This window comes from Lissotriton helveticus, chromosome 11, assembly GCF_964261635.1.
Source record: "Lissotriton helveticus chromosome 11, aLisHel1.1, whole genome shotgun sequence".
Taxonomy (NCBI): Eukaryota; Metazoa; Chordata; class Amphibia; order Caudata; family Salamandridae; genus Lissotriton; species Lissotriton helveticus.
In genome coordinates this window covers 910,108,080-910,132,153 of record NC_136072.1, presented here as the reverse complement: position 1 = coordinate 910,132,153, position 24,074 = coordinate 910,108,080, and the positions used below count along the sequence as shown (strand labels likewise).

At 46.2% G+C, this 24,074-nt stretch overlaps 1 protein-coding gene across 2 annotated transcripts in view; it reads left to right on the top strand.

Moving 5' to 3' along the window:
- The window catches only part of TPCN1 (two pore segment channel 1), a 280,704-nt gene that overhangs the window by 172,256 nt on the left and 84,374 nt on the right, over nt 1-24,074 (top strand). For both annotated transcript variants that reach the window (XM_078667151.1, XM_078667150.1), the window contains one exon: nt 9,315-9,363. In XM_078667151.1, coding sequence (XP_078523277.1) covers nt 9,315-9,363 — 49 coding nt within the window. The remainder of the gene's footprint in view (nt 1-9,314; nt 9,364-24,074) is intronic.

Here is a 24,074-nt window from a genome sequence, read left to right as displayed (position 1 = left end):
TCGAGACAGTGTTCGCGAAACTGGGGAGGATTACCTCTTCCCCTCGCGGCGCCGCGAGCACAAAAGGTGGGGGCCAGTCAGCCTCCGAAAGCAAAATATCATACGTAGAAGAAAGATTTTCCCAAAATACCCCTTTGATGGTACGTTGTATGTCACCTTCAATTAACAGGACAATTTCATAAAGTCTTTCAGGGGGAGCAAGTCTTGTATCGGCTGTTTCTATTACAACGTAGACATCAGTCGCTGTCAACCTCAGTAGTGGACGCAGCGCCTCTCTCACTATGGTAATCTCTGCCGCGCTGTCCAGCAAGGTCAGAGCCCACGTCAGATTCCGAAGCCGCGTTCTCACTATCTGTGGCATATCGATGCGCTGTTAAGGCTGCGACTTTCTTTTTCGCAAACTGTGGTCTTTTTGGCGTAGAATCCTCCTGCTTTCCTGCGCCGTCTGTCTGGCGGGGCTGGCCACGTCCTTGTTGGCCACCACGTCCCCTTCCGCCTCCTCCACTGGTCTTCGGGGCAGATGAGTCCTGAAAGGAACGAGGAGAGCGTTGATCAGAAACCTGAAATCGATCAGGTGATTTAATCATCACGCGATCGCGCAAGTCATAAACTCTCTCTGTCGGCGCAGAAACTTGTGGCGCAGGATAAGAATCCTGAGTCTGCTGTTGTTGCTTCCCCTGTTTCTGTTTTTTAGGCCAATTTTGTTTTTTGGACTTGGGCTGGACATCTGCCTCAGCAGACTGCCCTTGTGGCTGTTTTTTCTCCTTGATAGCAAAATACTTCAGACCTTTACTTGTGCGACCTATAGTTTTATATGCGGCCACAACTATCTTCGCCAACTGTCGGGGTTTTTCGGCATCAGGTAGAGCAGCCAAAGCATTCGACACCTGAAAGTTCACTGCATCTCCCTTTATATTGGAGAGTATGAGATCGCTAACAATCTCAAAAGAACCACACAGGCGCATACCCAATTCAACCGCTGCTTCCGGTACGTGATCATCCTGAACACGTTTAACGATCGTAGGCAGTACGGACATAGATGGGGTGCCGAAACACCTCGCATAAACAGCCGCAAAAGTTTTCCCCCAACTTTCACAGTCAACGAGTTCAGGAGTTAAATCCTTAGGCAAAGTAATCGTCAACATTCTATGTTTATCAGCAGGAGTAGAATTCGGAAACACAGCCTCCAGTTGGTCAAATTTCTCGGCAAGCCAGAAAGGGAACTCATCTTAATCATCGGGGCGCTTACCAAAAACCGAATTGACCATAACCGGATTGAGCTTTAAACCGCCATGTTCCGTCTGAACAGCCGGACCCCCCCGGGGGACCACGACCTATGTATTGCACTAATGCACGAATCACGGCAATCGAAACAACATGTAGTCTGCGAATATCCGCTAGGGGACATGCGCCGTGATTCGGGTGCGGGGTAAATCCAGCCAACGCAGGCCAATTCGTGCCTGGAATGGACAAAGGACCTAACCTCGCAGCGGACAAAGAGTGGGGTAGGGCGCCATCAAACCAAACGCGATGCTGCCAATGATCAATAGGTATTTCCAGTGCCCTGTACGGCGTATATTCAGCCGGTACAGGTAAGGGTGTGTAGGTGTGGAACACACCAGAATTTGCGTCCACTGCCGGAAACGTTACCCACGAGTAAAACAGTTCGTAAGGGTACGCCGGATCTGCACACACCACTAAAATCACAGCTAAGCCATCCACTGGGACCTGGAAAGTCTGTAAATGGTTGCGCACCGCAATGCGACTATGCTGCGGGATGTTCACAGCCTGCGCCATGATTACACCGGAACTACTGAAAAACAAAGGAAACTTTGTAGCACAACTGGGTAGTAATTCAAGGAAACAGTTTTAGATAGATTCAAGCTTGAAAAGACCTATTTCAAAAATAGGTAGGTTTTTCCGACACCACCGTTTTCCGGAAACGATAGTGAAGGGGTTAAGGTTTGAATGATATACTACTCGAGTGTCATGATATAAGACCACTAACGTATGGGCGCCATGTAGCAGGGTTTCTGTTCTCCCACAGAACTGTGCACATAGGATTGGGACCTCGGCGAATTAGGGTGACCCAAAACTCACCTCAGTACCCAACAAACCCCTACCAAGCTAGCTACATTGTCTCATTGGTCATAACAAACTCCCAATGTTTAGACAAACCAGAACATGAACTTACAATACCTCAGGTTACGTGGAACACATGAGCACTCTTTCGTTATACAATCATTTCAAACCAGAACGTGGAGTAAATGAGGACACGTGCATATTTGAAATATTTATTTCCTAATGCCGTTTTCTCAAACGCAGTATCTTAGATAATACAAGGAAACATATTATCAGAAGCAAAGTTATCAGCATAGTTACTAGTCCATAGAAAGCAAACGGTGACAGCATGTTAACATGCTGTAATGAATAAGGGTTAACAACACTTATTTCTCACCCTCCCTAACTCACATATTATATTAATAGCTAAGAAGGTCTCTTTGGGTTTTAACAGGGCGGGCCCATACCTCAAGATCCTAGAATGAAGAGATCACATCAGCATACACCAGCTCTCTCTGCATGCGAACAGCATCAAGTGTGTATCTGTGTTCCAAGCAAAGCAATATAAAACCCGCCTAAAGTTGGCAGAAGCTGCACTTATGTTATGTCTATGAAGGTGCGGAGATCAGACCTCATAACAATTCTGTATCGTGTTATTCCTGAAGCTTCAGCACTCTCTGTACAGACATAGTTTATTAAGCAAAGCTGATATCAGAGCAATAACATATTATTCTCATGTAAACCACAACGGGCTACTAGGTTGAAAGCTAAATCAACAATTAAGTGTCGTGTGCAGAAGCAGCAAAAGGAAAAATGGCGTTTAAACATGTAATAAGCCTATGCTAACTTAACACATTATAAAGATAAACAGTAGCTATATGACACTTGCACATTTTGCTATGTGTTCTTTATGTGTTTGCACTGTTGATTAAGGTTTTACTTTATAAATAAAAAAAAGAAGTAATGGAGGAAGGGATGTCAATGAGGGAGCTAAATGTGCTTTCTGACTGCTAGCTACACTGATCCAAGCTATTGGAATCTATGAAAGTTCCAATACTGGAGTAAGAAAACAAGTTACTTACCTGTAACTTTGGTTCTCCAGTATTGGTAACTGTCATAGATTGCCATGCAATCCCACCCTCCTCCCCGGGGAAAGCTCAGCCCTCAGCAAATTTTGGTTATACTGTTACACAACGGCTACAAAAATCTGAGGCTTGAGGTTCTCTCAGGAGGGTTCTATGGGGTGAGGCTAATCTGATTGTCTGTTGTTTTACTTTGGTCTCTTTTGCAAAGAGAGGTGGATGTGCTACAAAAGGGAATGAGACCTAGGCCTTTTTCTTTCTCTTTTGTACCTACTGCTGTTATTTTGTTTGCTGAGGCTCCCATTCCGACGACGGGGAGTGATGCAAGCTATGGGAATCTATGAAAGTTACCAATGCTGGAGAACCAAAGTTACAGGTAAGTAACTTGTTTTCATATATCAACTCCAGATAGAGGAGGCCACAAATAGGCACTGTTGAAAAGCGTATAGCAGTGGGAGGCGCCATACAGTGGCACATAGCCAAGTCTTTGAGCCTCCTCTCAAGCTATGAGCATTATCATTGGGAGGAGATAAAATAAGTAGTTGAAAACCTCCTTGAAACATGCCATAAATTCAGCAAGGCGTTAGTGAAGAAAGGTAAGATCATCTCAAATGCCAACATCTGATGTTCATTGAATCTGGCGAATATAGCTTCCAGGGAGGTGATTACCGGTGTCTTTCTCAGAAAATATTCCTGGCTGCATGTCTCTGATTTCCATCCCATAGTCCAAAAGTACATCATCGGTATTCTTTTTGATGTTAAGCTCCTGTTTGGGTTCCAAGTGGACACCATGATTGAAAAAAATAAAACAGACAGCCAAAGCCCTGGGTGCAGACTAGATGCAAACCAGTAAGACTGGTTTATGGTGCCTAAACTGCAGCAACAACTCTGCAGCAGCCTGCCTTCTACCAGCAAAAAGAACAATTGATGGACAGAATGGAGAACAATGTCATACATTCACCCCAGTACAGAGATCTGGGCCTAAATCCATTGTTGTTTTGCTCACCATGTCATTCCAGTTTGGACCCAGCCATATGCAAATCAGTCTTGACCCAGCGCCCAATGGTAATAGTCCAGCCCAATCTGCCAGGCCAGGTCCTCCCTGGACTGGAAACAAGCATCCAAGGACTGGTTTCGGGCTTTCAGCCCTCATCAGCCAGGATAGAGCTTGACTCCAGTGGCATGGGGAGCACAGGACCCACGTCTGGGCATACCCGTCCCACTCAGGGTGACAAATGCAAAAGGAACAATTGATGGACAGAATGCAGAACAATGTCATACATTCATCCCAGCACGGAGATCTGGGCCTAAATCCATCGTTTTTTTGCTCACCATGCCATTCCAGTTTGGACCCAGCCATATGCAAATCAGTCTTGACCCTGTGCCCCATGGGAACAGTCCAGCCCGAACTGCCAAGCCAGGTCCTCCCTGGACTGGAAACAAGCATCCAAGGACCGGTTTCGGGCTTTCAGCCCTCATCAGCTAGGATAGCATGTTTCCGATCCAGGGAGGACCTGGCTTAGCAGTTCGGGCGGACTGTTCCCATGCGGCACAGGGTGCAGACTGATTTGCATATGGCCAGCTCTAAACTGGGGTGGCATTATGAGCAAAAGAATGATAGATTTAACCCAGATCTCTTGACTGGGGGTGAATGTGTTGTTTGGACTGCTACGTGGTCCACTTCCATGTAACATTGCGTGGGCATTCATGCCTGGCAAGAGAGAGAAGTTGGGCTGACACTCCTGAAAACAGTATTCAGCATCTGCCTCCTTCTGCTTGCAAGCCAGAAATTTAGTGGGAAGCGAGGATTTGTAGCGTAAGTAAAGCATGTGATCTACAGCTACACTTGCTGCAAAAGGAAAATTTATTTTCCCTGAAGCTCTCTTTTGGTAGCTTGTATTTTTGTGCGTTCACATGTGTGCCCTTCCATCTTCCCAGAAGCAAGCAGGCTATGTGGATGCTATACACTGATCATATTATATTTTCCTTCATAGTGCAGCTGTACTCCGTTATTCTCTTGCTTCACTGCACTCTTATCTCCATTCGCTTATTGGGAGGAAAAAAAATCTGAAGAGGAGTCTTTCTCCTGGTGCATTTTGGGTGTCCTGGGAGGGATCACACATTATCTCAAAACTGAATATTACACTTTGTAGAAAAACAGCTTAACATGTCCACAACCAACACCAGATGACAAGATTGTGCAAAGCATGTAAATTTGTAGCACTGCAACCTGCAGACCGATATTCACAAGTTGAATAAAATGTTACCTTTCTAGCCACTGTGCTCAGAATTATTGATGGAGAATGTTTTTCTGTATGGGGCGAGAGGCTGCTTGGTAGCTGGCATATATTGTTGGGTTTTCAAGGTATCGAGTAGATGTTTATTTATTTATTTATTTAGTATTTTGTAGAGCGCACAGCTACCTCCGACGGAGGTGTCCCGGCGCTGAAGACATTATCTCAAGAGGGTCGGGGGAGTGTGAGGAGGAGGTAGATTTAGATCTGGGGGAAAAACCAGGTCTTTAGTTTTTTCCGGAATAGGGGTTCTGACGTCAGAAATCTTAGCTCTGTGGGCAGCTGATTCCAAAGTTTGGAAGTGACGACTGCAAGGGCCCTTCCTCCCGTTCGTGCAAGACGAAAACGGGGGCATATCATGAGGCGGAGATGGTTAGATCTGAGGTTACGCGGTGCTTCTCAGAACCTCATTCTGCGACGTAGGTATGTAGGGCCTTGGTCATTGAGGGCTCTAAAAGCCAGAGTTAAGGCTTTGAATTGGATGCGCAGTCTTATTGGGAGCCAGTGGAGTCTGATCAGGTGGGGTGAAATGGAGTGGCGATAAGGGATATTGCAGATCAGCCTGGCTGCTGCGTTCTGTACTCTCTGCAGTTGGTTAATGAGGTAGGTAGGAGCACCTACATACAAGCTGTTAGAGTAGTCCAGGTGGGAAGTGATCAGGGCATGGACTACTGTTTTTCGAGAGTCTAGCGGTAGGTAGGGGATGATTTTTTTTAACATGCGGAGTTTCCCGAAGCAGGCTGAGGTAACTTTATTGATTTGGGTTTTGCAGGAGAGGGCGGTGTCAAATTGCAAGCCTAGGTTTCGGGCGGCTTGGACTGGTTCTGGAGGAGGGTTGAGTTTGGCCGGCCACCAGAGGTTGGGAGGGAAGGGTGATTTCTGGTTAAAAAATAAGACTTCAGTCTTATCAGTATTGAGCTTAAGGTTGTTCTGAGACATCCATGAGGCGATATTCAGCATACCATGGCGAAAGTTGTCGAATGATTTTTCAGTGTGGTTTTTGAAGGAGAACACCAGTTGGGTGTCGTCGGCGTAGAAGGTAACTTTGACGCCACAGGATTCGACCACTTTTGCCAGTGGTTTGAGGTACACGTTGAAAAGGAGCGGGCTAAGGGAGGAACCCTGTGGAACTCCCTAAATCAGTGGTTTTTTGGAGGAAAGAAAGGATCCCAGCATCACTTGTTGGGTTCTGTTAGTGAGAAATGATTTTACCCATGAAAGGGGGGGGGGCGATGATACCTAATTCTAGCAGACGAGTCAGTAGTTTGTCGTGCAAGATGGTGTCGAATGCAGCGGATAGGTCGAGGAGGACCAACATGGCCTCCTCACCCCTATCCGTGCATTCACGGATCGACTCGGATACCTCAAGTAGCGCCGACTCGGTACTATGGTCCGGCCTGAAGCCTGATTGGGTATCGTGAAACAAGGAGTTTGATTCAAGGTAGCACGAGAGTTGTATTTGAGCAGCTTTCTCAAGTACTTTGGCAGGTTTGGGCAGAAGTAAGATAGGTCGGTAGTTGCTTAGACAATGAGGATCTATGCCTTCTTTTTTTTGAATTGGGATTAGTAATGCGTGTTTCCAGACGGAAGGGACTACACCAGTGGTTAAGGAGGAGTTCCAGATTTCAAGTAGAGGGTTAATGATTAAGGGGGCAATTTCATTCAAGATTACGGCTGGGGCTGGGTCCAGGGGAGAGCCTGATTTACATTCCAAAAATAATTTCATAGCATGTTCCTTGGTAAGTGGTTGGAATGCTGTGAATGCATGTTTGCAGTTCGTGTCCAAGTCTTCGGTACTGTTGGAATCGTTCTGGAGGATAGTTGCCGCAATGTTGGCTATTTTTTCTTCAGAGAAGTTAGATAGATTTTCACTCAGTGCTTGGGACATGGGTACTGGAGCCGTCAGTGCACTGGGATGAGTGAAATCTTTCACTATATTGAAAAGGGCCTTGGTGGAGTTTTTTGCTTTGGCAATAGTGTCGGAAAAATAGGTGCTCATGGAGTGGTGTTGAGTTTGCGAAACTCTTTAAGGCTTTGTTTGTACTGTGCCTTGGCTCCCGGGTCATAGTTCTGTCTCCAAAGTTGTTCCAACTTTTTGCAAATGCTTCTGTGTGCCCTGAGTGCTTGTGTGAACCATGGGGCAGAGGGTTTTTGTCTGCGGGAAGTAAGAGTATGTAATGGGGCGATTTTTCTCTATGGCGGTTGTGAGGTCTTTGTTAAGTGTGCGCATTGCTGCGTAAAGATCGTCCGGAAGCGGGTTGAGACTGTTGAGGTATTTTTGCTCTAGGGCCGTTAATGAAAGATTGTGCCATTTTCTGCCTTGTGTCCTAATGGTGGATTCCTGTTTGACAATTTGGGCTAAGGGAACCTCAAAAGGTATTAAGTAATGGCCAGACCAGGGCAAAGGTAAGGGGGGAGGGTTTTAAGTTTCTCGTAGTTTGAGAAGATAAGGTCATGGGTGTGCCCAGCGGTATGAGTGGGGGCCCTTTACCTTTTGTAGGAGATTTAAGTTTTGCATAGATTCCAAGAGCTGAGAGGCACTGTTGCAGCAGCTTATATTCACATGATGGTTGAAGTCCCCCAATACCATGAAGTGAGGGTGTTTAAGGGAGAGATCAGCCGTGACTGCCAGTAGCTCTAGAATGGCAGGTTGGGGGGGTTATAAACCAAGATCCCAGAAGAGATGGCGGAGGTGGAGTCCGTGATTGAGAAATAGAGGGCTTCTATAGGCTTGATGTTTGAAATTTTCCTGGAAGTAATTTTCAGGTGATTCTTTAGGATCACAGCGATTCCTCCACCTAGTTTGGAGCCTTCACGGTTTAATCCAGTGAAGCTGTACCCAGTAGGAATTGCTAGGGCAATGTCAGGGTTGGAGGAGTCTTTGATCCAGGTCTCAGTTAAGAATAATGCGTCCCAGGATGTGGAGGACAATAAAAGCCAGATGTCATTGGCGTGGCAGGATAGTGAGCGGCAGTTCACTAATCCCATGGAGTAGGTTTTGGTGGGAGGGGACTTATTGTTTGCGAGTTTGCGGGGGTAGGTCCAATCGGGGCATAGGGAAAAAGGGCAGTTTGGGCATTTGTGGAGAAAAGGGTAGGGCACGGGGAAGTTGGAAGACGTAGGAGATGAGCAGGATGTCTTACCGAGGTCTAGGAGCTGAGTTCTGGTCCACGTTAGTCTCTGGGCGGGAAGTGGACTAACAGCATGGCTGGCCCTAGGCACGGAGCTGGCGCGGACCGGCTTGCCTTAGGCGCGCCTTCGGCGCGCAAACGTCGCGCCCGCTGCGCTCACCCGCTGCGCTCGCCCGCTGCGCGTTCGAAAAATACACATTATTTATATTGGGGAGGAGTCGTGGGCAAGGGCGTGACCCCGTGAGAGGGGGCGTGGCCTTAGGGTGCGGCGTGAATTGGCGGCAAGATTTGATTTGCTTGAGTGTCCTCGGCAGCGCTAAAATCCGCTGCGAGGCTGTGGGCGGGAGGCAGGCAAAAGTGGAACGGTGAGGTTTTTGATATCAACATACACACATTCACACATTCACATGTTCATCTTGAATAGTACTTCATGGATGAGCCAATGTCCTTATCAATTCAAAGAGTGTTGGGGGTATGCAAGAGTTTGTTACTCCTGCCCAGGTACACAATAAGGCATGTCACTGTGTGATCGGCTTGTAGTTTCGGTTTATCTAAGGAGTAGAATTACAGTACATTAATGTTGGCTTATCAAAAGACTCCGAAACCAAAGTCTGGCTGAGGGCACCTTGATTGTGCAGTTCGGGGATTCCCAACTTTTTTAAGTGCCCTCTGGCCGCATCTTCCTTTGGTATCAGATTCCCCAGTCTAAGCAGCAGCTCAGTTCCACAATTTCTTTGTTCCAACAGGTTGAAAGATCTTTACAATATCTATGAAGTTGTTGGATTAAAGTGGAAGGTAAGTCCTTATGCAATACCAGTAACTAGTAGAGTTAAAATTATAGTCTCCAAACAAAAATGGTGTTTTAATATTTACTCATTGGGCAATTTGCTAAAATGGATTTGAAAGAACTGACTTTTCCCTTTTCTGTGTGCTGTACATTTCTTGAAGATTCGTAAGTACTTCTATTCTACTAATTTAAAAGTATGAATTTCAATGAGAGGGGACAGAGAATACACAAAAGCGATAAAATGCACACTTGAAAAGGAGGCGATTTACCGAGAGGAAGCTATAGGGGTTAGAAAGATACTAATACTGCCAGTTTGGGATACCATTTTGTTGGCCTGTCCGCGTGTGGAACGTGGGAGATGGGTAATCCTGACTGAGACTCCTTCTGGTGACTCCATGTCGAACTCGGGTGATGGTGTATCGGCACTGACACCTGCTGTCTCCAGGTAGTGGCACTGCTCTCTCCCTGATACCCCGGCTCTGCCCCCACCCTGGTTGTGAGCGAGGATCACTGAGGTGGGACTGAGAGGCTGTAACTGTTGTTTGTAGGTGCTTCTCGTGTGGTATCCCCTGCCTCTTCTGTTCAGGGAGGGTCTTTCATGCTGGCAATGTACCCATTAGCATGCCTACCTACTGTGCCTTTTTTGCAATTATGTAATATGATACTAGCTGGTATGCCCCTGAGTTTAGCATGCCGACAATAGTGTGTGTTTTTGTTGGACACATTGGGTAGATTGTGCTCAGTTATAAAATGTAACGAAAATATTTACAAAAAAATGTGATTACATTTTTTTTTTTTTTAAATCGCCCTAGAAACACCATGACAGAATGCACAATATGGTCTGATACCGAGATGGATGAGCTGTTCCATGGACCAGGCCAATGGAGTGTGCGGGGAGGAAGCTAAACAAATAGAGCAAGTTGGACTCGAATATATCAGAACCTCTTAAAGAAAAAGATAATGCAATTTCATACCCATAAGTGACGGAGATGTGCGAGTAATGGAAAAAAATTAATCCGGGAAAGAAAAAGGGTAACCTATAGGGACAGAAGAGACCAAAGAGAAACAAGTGCGTTTTCTGTCTAGTGCCAAAAAAGGAAAGTAATGACAGTCAGAAGAAGGAAACCAGCTAGAGAAAGAAACAAGCATAAAAGTATTCCAGGGGTAGCAGAAGCAGAGATTTAAAGGAAAGGAGAGTCAGAAAACCAGAGAACTATAAATAATTGCCTTAATGTTGCTTTTAATATCTTAGTTGTTTTTCATCCTGCTTCACAATTAGTTAGTAATTGACTGCACTGCAAACAAAACTTGCAAAAGCTTATAAAAAGGATGCTGTCACATTAAAGTTCTGTGACGGATTGAAGTATATTCCTTGCAGCCTCCTGCATAGATTATGCTCTTTACTTGTACAGCACCAACCGTCATAACCTAGACCCTGATGAGATTGTTGAATGTCTGGGAGTTGTAAACGATGGAAAGCAATGGCTGAGAAACCAGAATAATCACAGGAGTATTTTTCCTCATTGTGGAGTTCCAAAGTCTCACCTACCCAACTGCTTTCTGATTTATGATGTGCAGAGATTTATTGACTGCATTTGCTTGACCGAGCTTCCAAGCAAAAACATTGACTTTTCGGGCTAACAGTAGCATTTTTACAAAAAGATCCCTGCCTAGAGTAATGCTTACAAAAGACATGAGGCCTGGCCAAAGTCCCCAACCTAAAACTACTTGGGATGATGTATGTCTTTGAAAAGTCATCTTTGCTCACTCTCTTATGATGACTTGAACTTAACATCTTATTCGATACTGCTGTGCTCCAAGTTTGATGAGCGTAGACATGCAAGTGTGTATGCACCAGGCAAAAGCATGAGCAAATAATGCTGCTTTAGTGCCAAAGGCAAGTTAACCATAACTGAGGAATAAATGTTCATAATTTCTGAAGTTCCAGTATGTTAATTGTAGGTAAGATTTTAAATATCTTGCTATAGCCAGCATGTCCTTAGCCAAGAAATCATCACAACGTGGCTGGAAAGCCAGTAAAACAATGTTTGAGGCATGTGGGCTGCTGAATTCATATCTTAGCATAGATCGCCGCCTAGTGTTGGGTCCGGATGTTTGCACCTTGTTGTCTTGGAAGAGTCTTCGAAGTATCACGAGATAGGTGACTCCTCCCCTGGACTACAGTGCGGATGGGCATCTTCTCCATCTTCAGATTGTTTTTCTCCGCCATTGGGTTTGGATGCACTTCGACAACTCCAACTTCGGGACCGAAGTTTTCCAACTTCCAAAGTCCAAAAAACGTATACTTGCGACGGTATTGTTTCCGCTCGGTATCCCTCTACTCAACAACCCTTTCCATCTATCTCTGGTAGTCGACGCGGGCCGTTGGGCCTTTTCGACGCCACGTGGGCCTCCTGACGATGGAAAGGACCCCGTTCAAAAGATGCCCACAATGCCGATCCAAGTTTCCACATAGCGATAAGCATACAGTATGCAACAGGTGCCTATCTCCGGAGCACAACGAAGAAAACTGTCCAGCTTGTGCTCAGTTCCGGTCGAAGAAAACTATCCGGAACCGAAGAGCTGCTCAACAAGAGATGCAGCGACAGGCACCAGAACCGGATAACATTTTCGACGACGAACATGAACTCCTCCCAGAGGCAGCGGACTCCGACCTAGAGCTAGTCACAGTAGAAGACCAGTCGGACTCCGATGAAGACATCCCAGCGGGGCAAACTGTGAGTACCAAAGCCCCTACCCTGCCTCCACCTCCAGACAAGGCTCCGGTCAAAGCATCGCCTAAAAGCCTTAGCCACGACCGACACACCGCTTCAGAAGCCCCACCTTCCGGCTCGGCTCCGAAGACCATACCAAAGCCTTCCGGTACCCCGGGACCGAGCAAAACACTTCCCAAAAAGGCCGTCGACTCTAAAACGGCCGCAGAGCCGAGAACGGGCGCCGACACAAAAAAAAAGTCGCCGATCCGAAAAAGGCCGTCCAGCCAAAGAAGGGAGTCGATCCGAAAGACCGTCGATCCAAAGAAGGTCGTCGATCCAAAGAACACTGTCGACCCAAAGAAGGGCGTCGATCCCAAGAAGACAGTCGACCCGAAAAAGGTCATCGACCCGAAAAAGGGAATCGACCCAAAGAAAGTCGTCGATCCGAAGACTGCCGCAGAGCCAAAGAAGGCAGTCGAACCGAAAAAAGTAGTCGACCCGAAAAAACACATTGAGCTGAAAAAGGCAGTTGAGCCGAAAAAAAACGTCGAACCGAAGGTCGTCGAGTCAAACAAGGCCGTCAAGCCGAAAAGAGCCATTGAGCCGACAAAGGGTGTAGAGCCGAAAAAAGCTCTGCAGAAAAATAAAAACAAACAAGCGACCGATCCAAAAACCTCAGACAGTGAAAGAAGAACTTTTTCATCCTGATCCAGTGAGCCCAGACCAAAACAGACTGGATATAGAACCTGATACAGGACACATATCAGTTTACAATAGGAACAAGAGAAGACTGGACACTGAAGCACCTTCTTCTGTTCCTCCTAAGAAAAAGGACTTTGGGACATCCCCTTCTAGACCTTTCACACCTCCTCCTTTCACTCCTAACATGCCTTATGTTCCATATTCTCCTACACCGCCACATTATGATGACGTAGAAGACATGGGTGAAGATCCTCAACAGGACTTTATAGACCCTGATGATCAAGGAAACCAGGATAACACATGGGACGATCAGAATGACCCTTATGACCCATATGATACACAACCCATACGATACCTCACCATATCCCACAAAACCGTCTCCTACTGACGACACTGTCGCTTTTAACCAGCTAGTAGACAGAGCAGCTCAGTATCATGGCGTAAACATGCACACTGACCCTATAGAGGGGGATTTCCTATTTAACACCTTCCCAACATTAGAGAAGAGTGTACGTATACTCCCTATGCTGAAGGGAGTATTGAAGCACGCACCAGACATCTTTAAAGACCCAGCCAGGGCACGTGTCCTCAATCCAAGAATTGAAAAGAAATGCAAACCAGCACCTACAGACCCCTCTTATATCAAGCCTCAGCTACCTCTAGACTCCCTAGTTGTATCTATTTCTAGGAAAAGGGCAAATTCGCAAACAAGTGAAGACCCCCTCCTGATAAGGAGTCAAAAAATTTAGAAGCCTCAGGGAAAAGAGTGGCCTCTCAGGCAACAAATACCTGGAGAATTGCCAATACACAAGCTCTCCTAGCACGCTGTGACAGAGCACACTATGATGAACTGGAGGGATTATTACAACACCTACCAGAACCCTATAAGGCAAAAACAAATGACCTAATACAGGAACCAAAATTCAATCCTTAAGCATCCATAAAATGCGCCCTTGATGCAGCTGATACAGCTGCTAGGTCTGTCAACACTAGCGTGTTGCTACGCCGGCATGCCTGGCTCCGCATCTCGGATTTTAAGAATGAAGTGCAATCTACAATACTCAATCAACCCATTAACCAAGATTTCTTATTTGGCCCTGCAGTTGATACCATCTTAGAAAAGATGAAAAAAGATACTGACACCGCTAAGTCCATGGGTGCACTTCAATTTCAACAGTCTAGGAGCTCCTTTCGTCGCTCCTCTTTTCGAGGCTCAGGCAGAGGCAACACATCCCAAGCCTCTTCATCATTTAAAACTAATACACAAGGCACCTTTAATAAAGGTTCCAATATAGGAGGCTATAGAGGAAGCAATAACAAGGGCAGAGGACGTGGTGGTAATAATACCAGAGCCTCCACCGCCACCAAACAGTGACCTGCTCCCTCTAGACCACCTAACACCAGTCGGAGGCAGAATAACACAATTACTACCAGTCTGGAACGCCATTACAATAGACAGGTGGGTGAGACAAATTATCCAGTATGGTTACTGCCTGGAACTCACTTCTACTCCACCCAACATATCACCCAAACACCGTCCAATGTCCACAGAACACATCACTCTGTTACAACAAGAGGTGCTATCCATGCTGGAAAAGGGTGCCATAGAGCCAGCACCATTTCAACATCAAGGGACATGAGAATACTCTCTATACTTCCTCATTCCCCAAAAAGATGGGTCCCACAGACCTATATTAGACCTCAGACCTCTGAACCAATGCATACTCTCAGAGTATTTCCATATGATCACTCTACAAGTACTCCCACTACTCCAGCAACGGGACTTCCTTGCTACATTAGACCTCAAAGATGCATACTTTCACATCCCTATACATCCAGCTCACAGGAGATACCTCAGGTTCACAATAGAAGGTCACCACTATCAATTCAAAGTTCTCCCCTTCAGGGTAACTACAGCACCAAGGGTTCTTACAGAAGGCCTAGCAGTAGTAGCAGCACACCTCAGAAGACAACACATCCATGTGTTCCCCTACCTCAACGATTGGCTCATAAAAGCCAACTCATACGCACAGTGTGCCAGCCATACCTCGCAGACAATCCAGCTACTACAGTCTAGGATTTTCCATAAATTATCCAAAATCACATCTGCAACCCTCCCACATACAACAATATCTGGGAGCAACTATAGATACCTCAGTGGCGAAGGCATATCCAAATCCAGCCAGGATAGCCAACATACAGTCTCTCACTCAAAGATTTCTGCCACAACACTCCCTGCCGGCTCGAGTGTTCATGCAGTTTATAGGCATGATGGCCTCCTGCATATTCATCATCCCTCATGCTCTGCTTCAAATGCGTCCCTTACAGGAAGGCCTAGCACGGCAGTGGAACCAAGCTCAAGGACAACTAAAAGACCTAGTGTTGGTAGACAGTCGCACTTACAACTCTCTGCAGTGGTGGAACCCACAAAACCTTTCCAAGGGGCGACTGTTCCAAGAGCCAGTTCCACAAGTAGTATTAACAGAGGACGCATCACTGACAGGTTGGGGAGCCCATCGCCTTCAATACACAGTCCAAGGTCTCTGGCCAGTCAAACAAAAGACACTACATATAAACTACTTAGAGTTACTAGCAGTATTTCTAGCAGTGAAATCCTTTCAGAAATACTTGTACAACAAGGCTGTGTTAATCCGGATGGACAACATGACAGCCATGTACTACACCCAAAAACAAGGAGGGACACACTCTCTGCAGCTATCTCACCTAGCACAGAGCATATGGAAGTGGGCAATTCCATAAAACATTTACCTCCTGGCAGAGCACCTCCCAGGAATAGACAATCAGATAGCAGATCTACTAAGTCGACCCAGTCAACCAATACACGAATGGGAGATTCACCCTCAAGTTCTCCAACCATTCTTCCAAAAGTGGGGACATCCAGAGATAGATCTGTTTGCCACAAACAAACTCGAAATGCCCGTCCTTTGCCGCAGGTTCCCACACACGCTGTCACAAGGGAATGCGATATGGATGAACTGGTCAGGCAGATTTTGTACGCTTTTCCACCAACCCCACTGATTCCATTAGTGGCACGCAAACTAAGGCAACAGTCACTCACAATGATCCTGGTTGCTCCCACATGGGCAAGACAGCCATGGTACACGACGCTCCTAGAACTCTCAGTAGTTCCTCACCAAAGACTGCATCTTTCGCCACGATTGCTAACACAGAACCATGGAGAAATCAGGCACCCAGATCCCAATCAGATGAACCTAGCGATCTGGCTCCTGAGGTCTTAGAATTCGGATATCTTAACTTGCCTCCAGACTGCATGAACATTATCAAGGAAGCAAGGCGTCTCACTACCAGAGCATGCTACGCAGCTAAATGGAAAAGATTTGTAATTTATTGTAATAATAACCAAATCAATACATTAGATGCCTCCATCCAAAACTTAATCTGTTACCTGCTACATCTTCAAAGATGTAGCCTAGCATAGTCATCCGTAAGGCTACACCTTGCTGCTATAGCTGCATATCTTCAAAACAGACAACATGTGTCCCTATTCAGAATACCACCTATCAAAGCTTTTATGGAAGGACTTAAAAGAATTATCCCTCCAAGGCATCCACCTTCTCCAGTCTGGAACTTAAACGTAGTACGTACCAGACTCATGGGACCCCCCTTCGAACCACTTCATTCATGTGAACTACAGTTCTTAACATGGAAGGGGGCATTTTTAATTGCCACTACCTCCTTCAGGCGGGTGAGTGAGCTACAGGCACTAACCTTTTAGGAACCTTTCATGCAAATACACCACAATAAGGTAGTGCTTCGTACAAACCCTAAATTTATGCCAAAAGTTATCTCCACTTTTCACATCAATCAGTCCATAGAATTGCCAGTTTTCTTTCAAAACCCGCAGTCCGTGGCTGAAAGAGCTTTACACACACTAGACGTTAAAAGAGCTCTGTTATATTACATTGACCGAACAAAATCATTTAGAAAGACAAAGCAACTATTTGTTGCTTTTTCACCACAACATAAGGGCAATCCGATTTCCAAGACCGAAATAGCCAGATGGATAGTTAAATGCATTCAAATATGCTATCAAAAGGCAAAGCGCACTTTAACAATTCCCCCAAAAGCCCACTCAATGCGCAAAATGGGGGCATCCATGGCTTTCCTAGGAAATATTCCCTTAGAAGACATATGTAGGGCAGCTACATGGTCTAATAAACACACTTTCACTAAACACTACTGTGTTGATGTGCAAGCTAAGCAACAAGCTGCTGTAGGCCAGGCTGTCCTTAAAACTCTTTTTGAAACCACTGCAGCTGATACAGGCGACCACCACTAGAGAAGAAAATGCTATACAGTCTATGCTAAGATATGAATTCAGCAGCCCACATGCCTCGAATGGAAAATGCTACTTACCAGTATGCATCTGTTCTTGGCATGTAGGGCTGCTGACATTCATATCTAAACCAACCTCCACGAGGGAATGAAGGCTGTCGCCGACTGGATGAGGAGTAGCCGTCTGAAGCTGAACTCGGACAAGACGGATGTCCTCATCCTCGGACCCACCCCCTCAGCCTGGGATGACTCCTGGTGGCCGACCACACTGGGAACAGCACCAACACCCACTGACCATGCACGCAACCTAGAATTCATCCTCGACTCCTCCCTCTCCATGTCTAAGCAGGTCAACGCCGTCTCCTCCTCCTGCTACAACACCCTCCGTATGCTCCGCAGGATCTACAAGTGGATACTGACCGAAACAAGAAGAACGGTGACACAGGCCCTCGTCAGCACAAGACTGGACTACGGCAACGCACTCTACGTAGGAATCCCAGCCAAACACCTACGACGACTACAACGCATCCAAAATGCCTCCGCCCGACTGATCGTCAACGTCCCCTGCCTCAGCCACATCACCCCCCACCTGAGAGACCTACACTGGCTCCCCCGTCGACAAGAGGATCACCTTCAAGCTCCTCACCCACGCACACAAAGCACTCCACACCGCCGGACCAGCCTACCTGAACAGCAAACTCAGCTTCTACACCCCACCCGCCAGCTCCGCTCCGCCAGCCTCGCCCTCACCGTTGTCCCCCGCATCCAACGAACAACCTCCGGCGGCTGTTCCTTCTACTACCTCGCCGCCACCCCCCCTACCCACATACGGCAGGCCCAAGACCTACTCGCCTTCAGAAGACTCCTCAAGACCTGCCTCTTCAAGCAGTTGCAGCACCCCTCCCCCCCTCCCCATAGCTCCTTGAGACCCTCACGGGTAAGTAGCGCGCTTTACAAGTACTATGATTGATTGATTGATTGATTGCTTTTTACAAAAGACATCCTTGTCTCAGTGGGATACAATACTACCATCTTTGGCAGGAGGAGCCAGAAGCTCTCCAATTCTTCTGAATGCTGATTTCCTTCAACAGTCAATGTTCCTGTTTGATAAGCCAACGGGAAGCAGGAAGACCTAGTTCTAGAAACTATTTTTACAGTCTTGTTGAGAAGCTAGATCTTGACTGTTGGCTGTGAAGGAACCTAATGATTTCTAAATTCGGCACAGGTATTTGGTAAAAATTAATTTTCTGGTCATTTCAGAGGCTGCTAAATCAGACTGTTCGTATTTACTGAAAGTGGATAGATTTCTTGAATTGGTCATACGAATCCTAAAAGGGAGAACCCAGTAACAAAATATTAGCATTGTGTTCTGGTATTATTTTCTGTGATATTTTTTTCTGGTAGGACACACCATAGCAGTATTTAAATGAAATGTCCAATTGTACTTTGATTGATTTCCAGGATTCGGAATATTAAGTTCATTAATGGAAGAAAAAGTGAATCATTTTTCTCTCTTGCTATACCATGAGATTTGGGACTTTGGGTAGAATCAGAGCCGTGTGAGAAAAGGGAGTGTGGTCTTTAGGCCAATCAGATTATTGCCGGATTCCCTATTCAGGGGAATCTGATGAATTGGGAGAGTGGTGTAGCAAGGACATTTCAGTAGTAAAGCATCCCCTATTGACGAACTCTCTAACCTCTAGAGAAGGGATTTTAGAGCTTTGGCTATTATTCTATGTGGTAAATGTTCTATTGGATTACCGACATCAATGAAAGGAGGCTAGATTCTGAATCTTGGGTTGACACTTCTGGGTGTTGTCCTACAAAGCGCCATATGTTGATGAAAATCTTTCATTTTTAAGCAGGCATGAGAAATTACTTTGATGCACAACTGGTCCCAACAGTCTCTGGAAAGACCGGGCATATGTCGCTGCCAGCATAGTATGAGAATGGATTTTCTGCTTTAGAGGCAGTACTTCTTCAGCCATACATAGGCCCAGCATGGATCAGTTGAGTTACAACCCTGACAAGGAACTAACAGTTCGAGGCATATGGGCTGCAGATGGTACATTTATGAATAGATCGCCATCTGGTGTTGGGCTCAGATGATTGCACTTTGTTTTTCTTCTGGAGAAGTCTTTGTCGTCATAGATGACTCCTCCTCTCGGTGTTAGTGCGCATGGGCATCGGCTCCATCCTTAGATTGTTTTTTTCCGCCATCGGGTTCGGATGAGGATCGAAGCGCTCCGGACCGACTTCAACAAAGAAGGTTATAACCGGCGCGTATTCCTTTCCAAATCGACGGTATCGTTATCGAACGCGACTTTACTCCATACCGACGCGGTTCGAAGGACGACGACTACGAGAAACTAGACGTAGTCCAGCCCGGGGTCCATGGAAAGGACTCCATTCAAAAAATGTCCAACGTGTGGTGCTAAGTTCCCACACAAGGACCTACACGAGGTGTGCAACCTCTGCTTGTCCCCTGAACACGAATCCAGGGACTGTGAGGCCTGTGCAGCGTTCTCTTCAAAGTCGACGATTAGAAACCGTCGAGCCCGAAGACACGAGGTATCGAGAATGCAGTCACAAGCAATCCCGGAGCTGTTCGAGGACCAGCACCCAGAAGAGGAGGAAGAAGAGGCCGACGAGGCGGGGTCAGGAGCGGACGAGTCCGACGTCGAGGAAATCGACGTCCAACAAACCGTGAGTGACGACGTCCCTTTACCAAAGAACAGACCCCGCACGGTGTCGACCCCGCCCTCGAGCCCGGTCAGACAACCGAAAAAAGTTTCCAACGCCCCGCCTTCGAGCCCGGCAACGAAACAGAAACCGAAACACTCGGTCTCCCATCATAGTGGTTCCGGCTCCGATAAACGGACCACATCGACACCGAGGCACCAAGTCAAGGAAAGCTCGAAGTCGAAGCAGTCCATGTCGACACCGAAGCACGCTTCGGCGTCGAAAACACCCTCGACACCGGGGACATCTTCGATACCGAAGAAATCGGATCCGAATAAAATCTCGGCACCGAAAATACAAATGGACATTCAAAAGAAAAGACACCTTTCGGAACCGAAAACTGCGGTACCGACACAGGAACACGGGACTGATCCTAAACAAAAGACTTTGTTTATTGACCCAAAGACTGGCAAGGTAGTCACAGAACTACCTAAAAAGAGGAAGAATGAACATTCGGACGACAAGACTCATCCGAAGAAGAGAACAATGGGGACGAATACAACTCCTCCCTCTTCTCCAAAACCTCACACACCATCTTCTCCTCTTCCTCACAATAGGCCAAATATTCCTCCCACACGACCATCTACACCTACAACAGATGGAGAGAGTGACACAGGGGAAGGGGAACATCCTGGGGATGATGAGGACACAATCCCAGAGGAGGCAGACCCATGGGAAGAGTATAATGTAGGGTCAGATAATGATACCGACCCTGAATCGTATCCCTCAAAACCTTCACCTCCTGATGACAATACTGGGTTTGCACAACTCATTAATAGAGCAGCAACATATCATAAGGTAGACCTACATACAGAACCTCAAATACAGGACTTCTTATTAGAAACACTACCTACTGCACAAAGAACATCAGGAACACTACCAATGCTTAAGGGCCTTCTCAGTCATGCATCAGAGATATTCAAAGACCCAGTGAGGGCTAGGGTATTGAACCCAAGAATCGATAAAAAATATAGGGCAGCTCCAAAAGACCCAATATACATTAAAGGACAAGTTCCTCTAGACTCACTAGTGGTCACAAACGCTCGTAAGAGAGCAAACTCTTTATCTACAGGAGAAGCTCCACCTCCTGACAAAGAGTCTAAACTAATAGATGCCTCTGGCAAAAGAGTAGCATCTCAAGCGGCAAACAGTTGGCGCATAGCTAATACGCAAGCACTACTTGCAAGGTATGACAGAGCGCATTATGATGAGTTAGACAAACTCATCACACATCTCCCTAAAGAACATCAAAAGAGGGCAGATCAACTCATACAAGAAGGAAAGTTAATTACTAACACTTCAATAAAGTGCGCCCTAGACGCGGCAGAAACTGCAGCAAGGTCTACAAACACAAGCATCATGTTAAGGAGACATGCATGGCTCAGAGTATCAGGGTTCAAACAAGAGGTACAAACATCGTTACTGAACCAACCTTTTGATGGGAAAACACTTTTCGGCACAGGGACAGATGAGGCCCTAGAAAAGATGAAGAAGGATACCGAAACGGCTAAATCAATGGGAGCATTGCAACAGCCGACACAAAGAGGTTCCTTTCGTAGATCCACCTATAGAGGAGGATCCAAAAATACAGGTACAAGCCAGCAACAAACCTCTTTTACACCTACATCACCCAGAGGTAATTCCAGAGGTAGTTACAGAGGTAACAACAACAAGGGTAGAGGTCGCGGAAACAACAACAACCGCAACTCTCCAACCCCAAAGCAGTGACTTCATACAGCTCCCCCCAGACCATATAACACCGGTCGGGGGACGCCTATCACAGTTCCTACCTGTCTGGGAAAACATCACATCAGACAGGTGGGTGAGACAAATTATCCAACATGGTTATTGCCTAGAACTCACAGCTACCCCACCAAACATCCCCCCCAAACAGCGTCCAATGAAACAAGATCACCTAACACTGTTAAAACAGGAAGTACTATCACTGCTAGAAAAGCATGCCATAGAGAGGGTTCCACAGCACCAACAAGGAACAGGAGTATACTCCCTATACTTCCTAATTCCCAAAAAGGACAAGTCTCTAAGGCCAATACTGGACCTAAGACCTCTCAACGCATACATAAATTCGGAACATTTCCACATGGTCACGCTCCAACAAGTACTTCCTTTACTGAAGAAAGGGGACTTTCTTTCTACACTGGATCTAAAAGACGCTTACTTTCATATCCCTATTCACAAAGCCCACAGGAAATACCTCAGGTTTGTGGTAGAAGGACAACATTATCAGTTCAAAGTCCTTCCGTTTGGTGTCACAACGGCACCAAGGGTGTTCACAAAATGCCTGGCAGTGGTGGCAGCTCACCTAAGAAGACAACAAATACATGTCTTCCCATACTTGGACGACTGGCTGATAAAGGCCAGGTCACAAGAGGAATGTCTTCAAAACACACAAAAGACAATTCAGCTACTACACCAGCTAGGGTTCACGGTGAACTACACAAAGTCACACCTACAACCAAACAAGGTTCAGCAATATCTGGGGGCTACTATAGACACAGAAAAAGCCAAAGTATACCCCAACCCAGTCAGGATCCAAACAATGCTTACAATCATTCAAAGATTTCAGCCACAACACTCACTAACAGCAAGAGTGTTCATGCAGCTATTAGGCATGATGTCATCCTGCATACTACTAATACCATATGCCAAACTACAAATGCGTCCGCTACAAGAATGCTTAGCGACACAGTGGAATCAGGCTCAAGGGCAGATTACAGATCTGGTGTTGGTAGACGACCGCACACACCGCTCTCTGAAGTGGTGGAACACAACAAACATTGCCAAGGGGCGGTCGTTCCTAGAACCGATTCCACAGGTGACAATAACAGCGGACGCATCGCTCACAGGATGGGGAGCACATATGGACAAATACACAGTACAAGGAAGGTGGAGTGTGCAGGAAAGAACACTGCACATCAACCATCTAGAACTACTAGCAGTGTTTCTAGCATTGAAAGCCTTCCAGATACATGTTACCAACAAAGCAGTCCTGATCAGAACAGACAACATGACAGCAATGTATTATATTCAAAAACAGGGGGGGACGCACTCTCTCCAACTATCCAGACTAGCACAGGAAATTTGGAGATGGGCCATTCCTCAAAACATCTATCTGTTAGCCGAACACCTACCAGGAGTCCAAAACCAGATAGCAGACATCTTAAGCAGACAGTCAGAACAAATACACGAATGGGAACTGCACCACCAAATACTGCAGCCATTCTTCCAAAGATGGGGACAACCAGAGATAGACCTCTTTGCCACTCATCAGAACGCAAAATGCCAAAGCTTCGCGTCCAGGTATCCACATCACCTGTCGCAAGGCAATGCGTTATGGATAAATTGGTCCAACAAATTTGCATACGCTTTTCCCCCTCTCCCACTAATTCCATTAGTGGTCAGGAAGCTGCAACAACATTCAATGACCCTGATACTAGTGGCACCCACGTGGGCAAGACAGCCGTGGTACACCACGCTCCTGCAACTCTCACAAGTGCCACACCAAAAGTTACGAATTCTACCCATGCATCTTACACAGAACCATGGAGAAATAATGCACCCAGATCCGACTCAATTGAACTTAGCGATCTGGCTCCTGAAATCCTAGAATTTGGGTACTTAGATCTACCTCCAAATTGCATGGAGATAATCAAACAAGCAAGACGTCCAACCACCAGAGCATGTTATGCAGCTAAGTGGAAGAGGTTTGCTATACACTGTACTAATAACAATATCAACCCTCTGGACGTATCAACAAAGGAGATTATTTGCTACTTATTACACTTACAGCAATGTAATCTACCGTACACATCTATCAGAGTACATCTAGCAGCTATAGCAGCGTACCTACAGAACAGGCAACACATATCACTGTTCAGAGTACCAGCGATAAAGGCATTCATGGAAGGCCTTAAAAGAGTCATTCCACCAAGATTACCACCTTCCCCTGTCTGGAACCTCAACGTAGTACTCACCAGACTAATGGGGCCACCCTTCGAACCTATGCATAGGTGCGAAATACAATTCCTTACATGGAAGGTGGCTTTCCTTATAGCCATTACCTCACTCAGGAGAGTAAGTGAATTACAGGCATTGACAATACAAGAACCATTCCTACAGTTACACCAGAATAAAGTGGTTCTTAGAACAAACCCAAAGTTCTTGCCTAAGGTAATTTCAGCATTCCACATCAATCAGCCAGTGGAATTACCAGTCTTCTT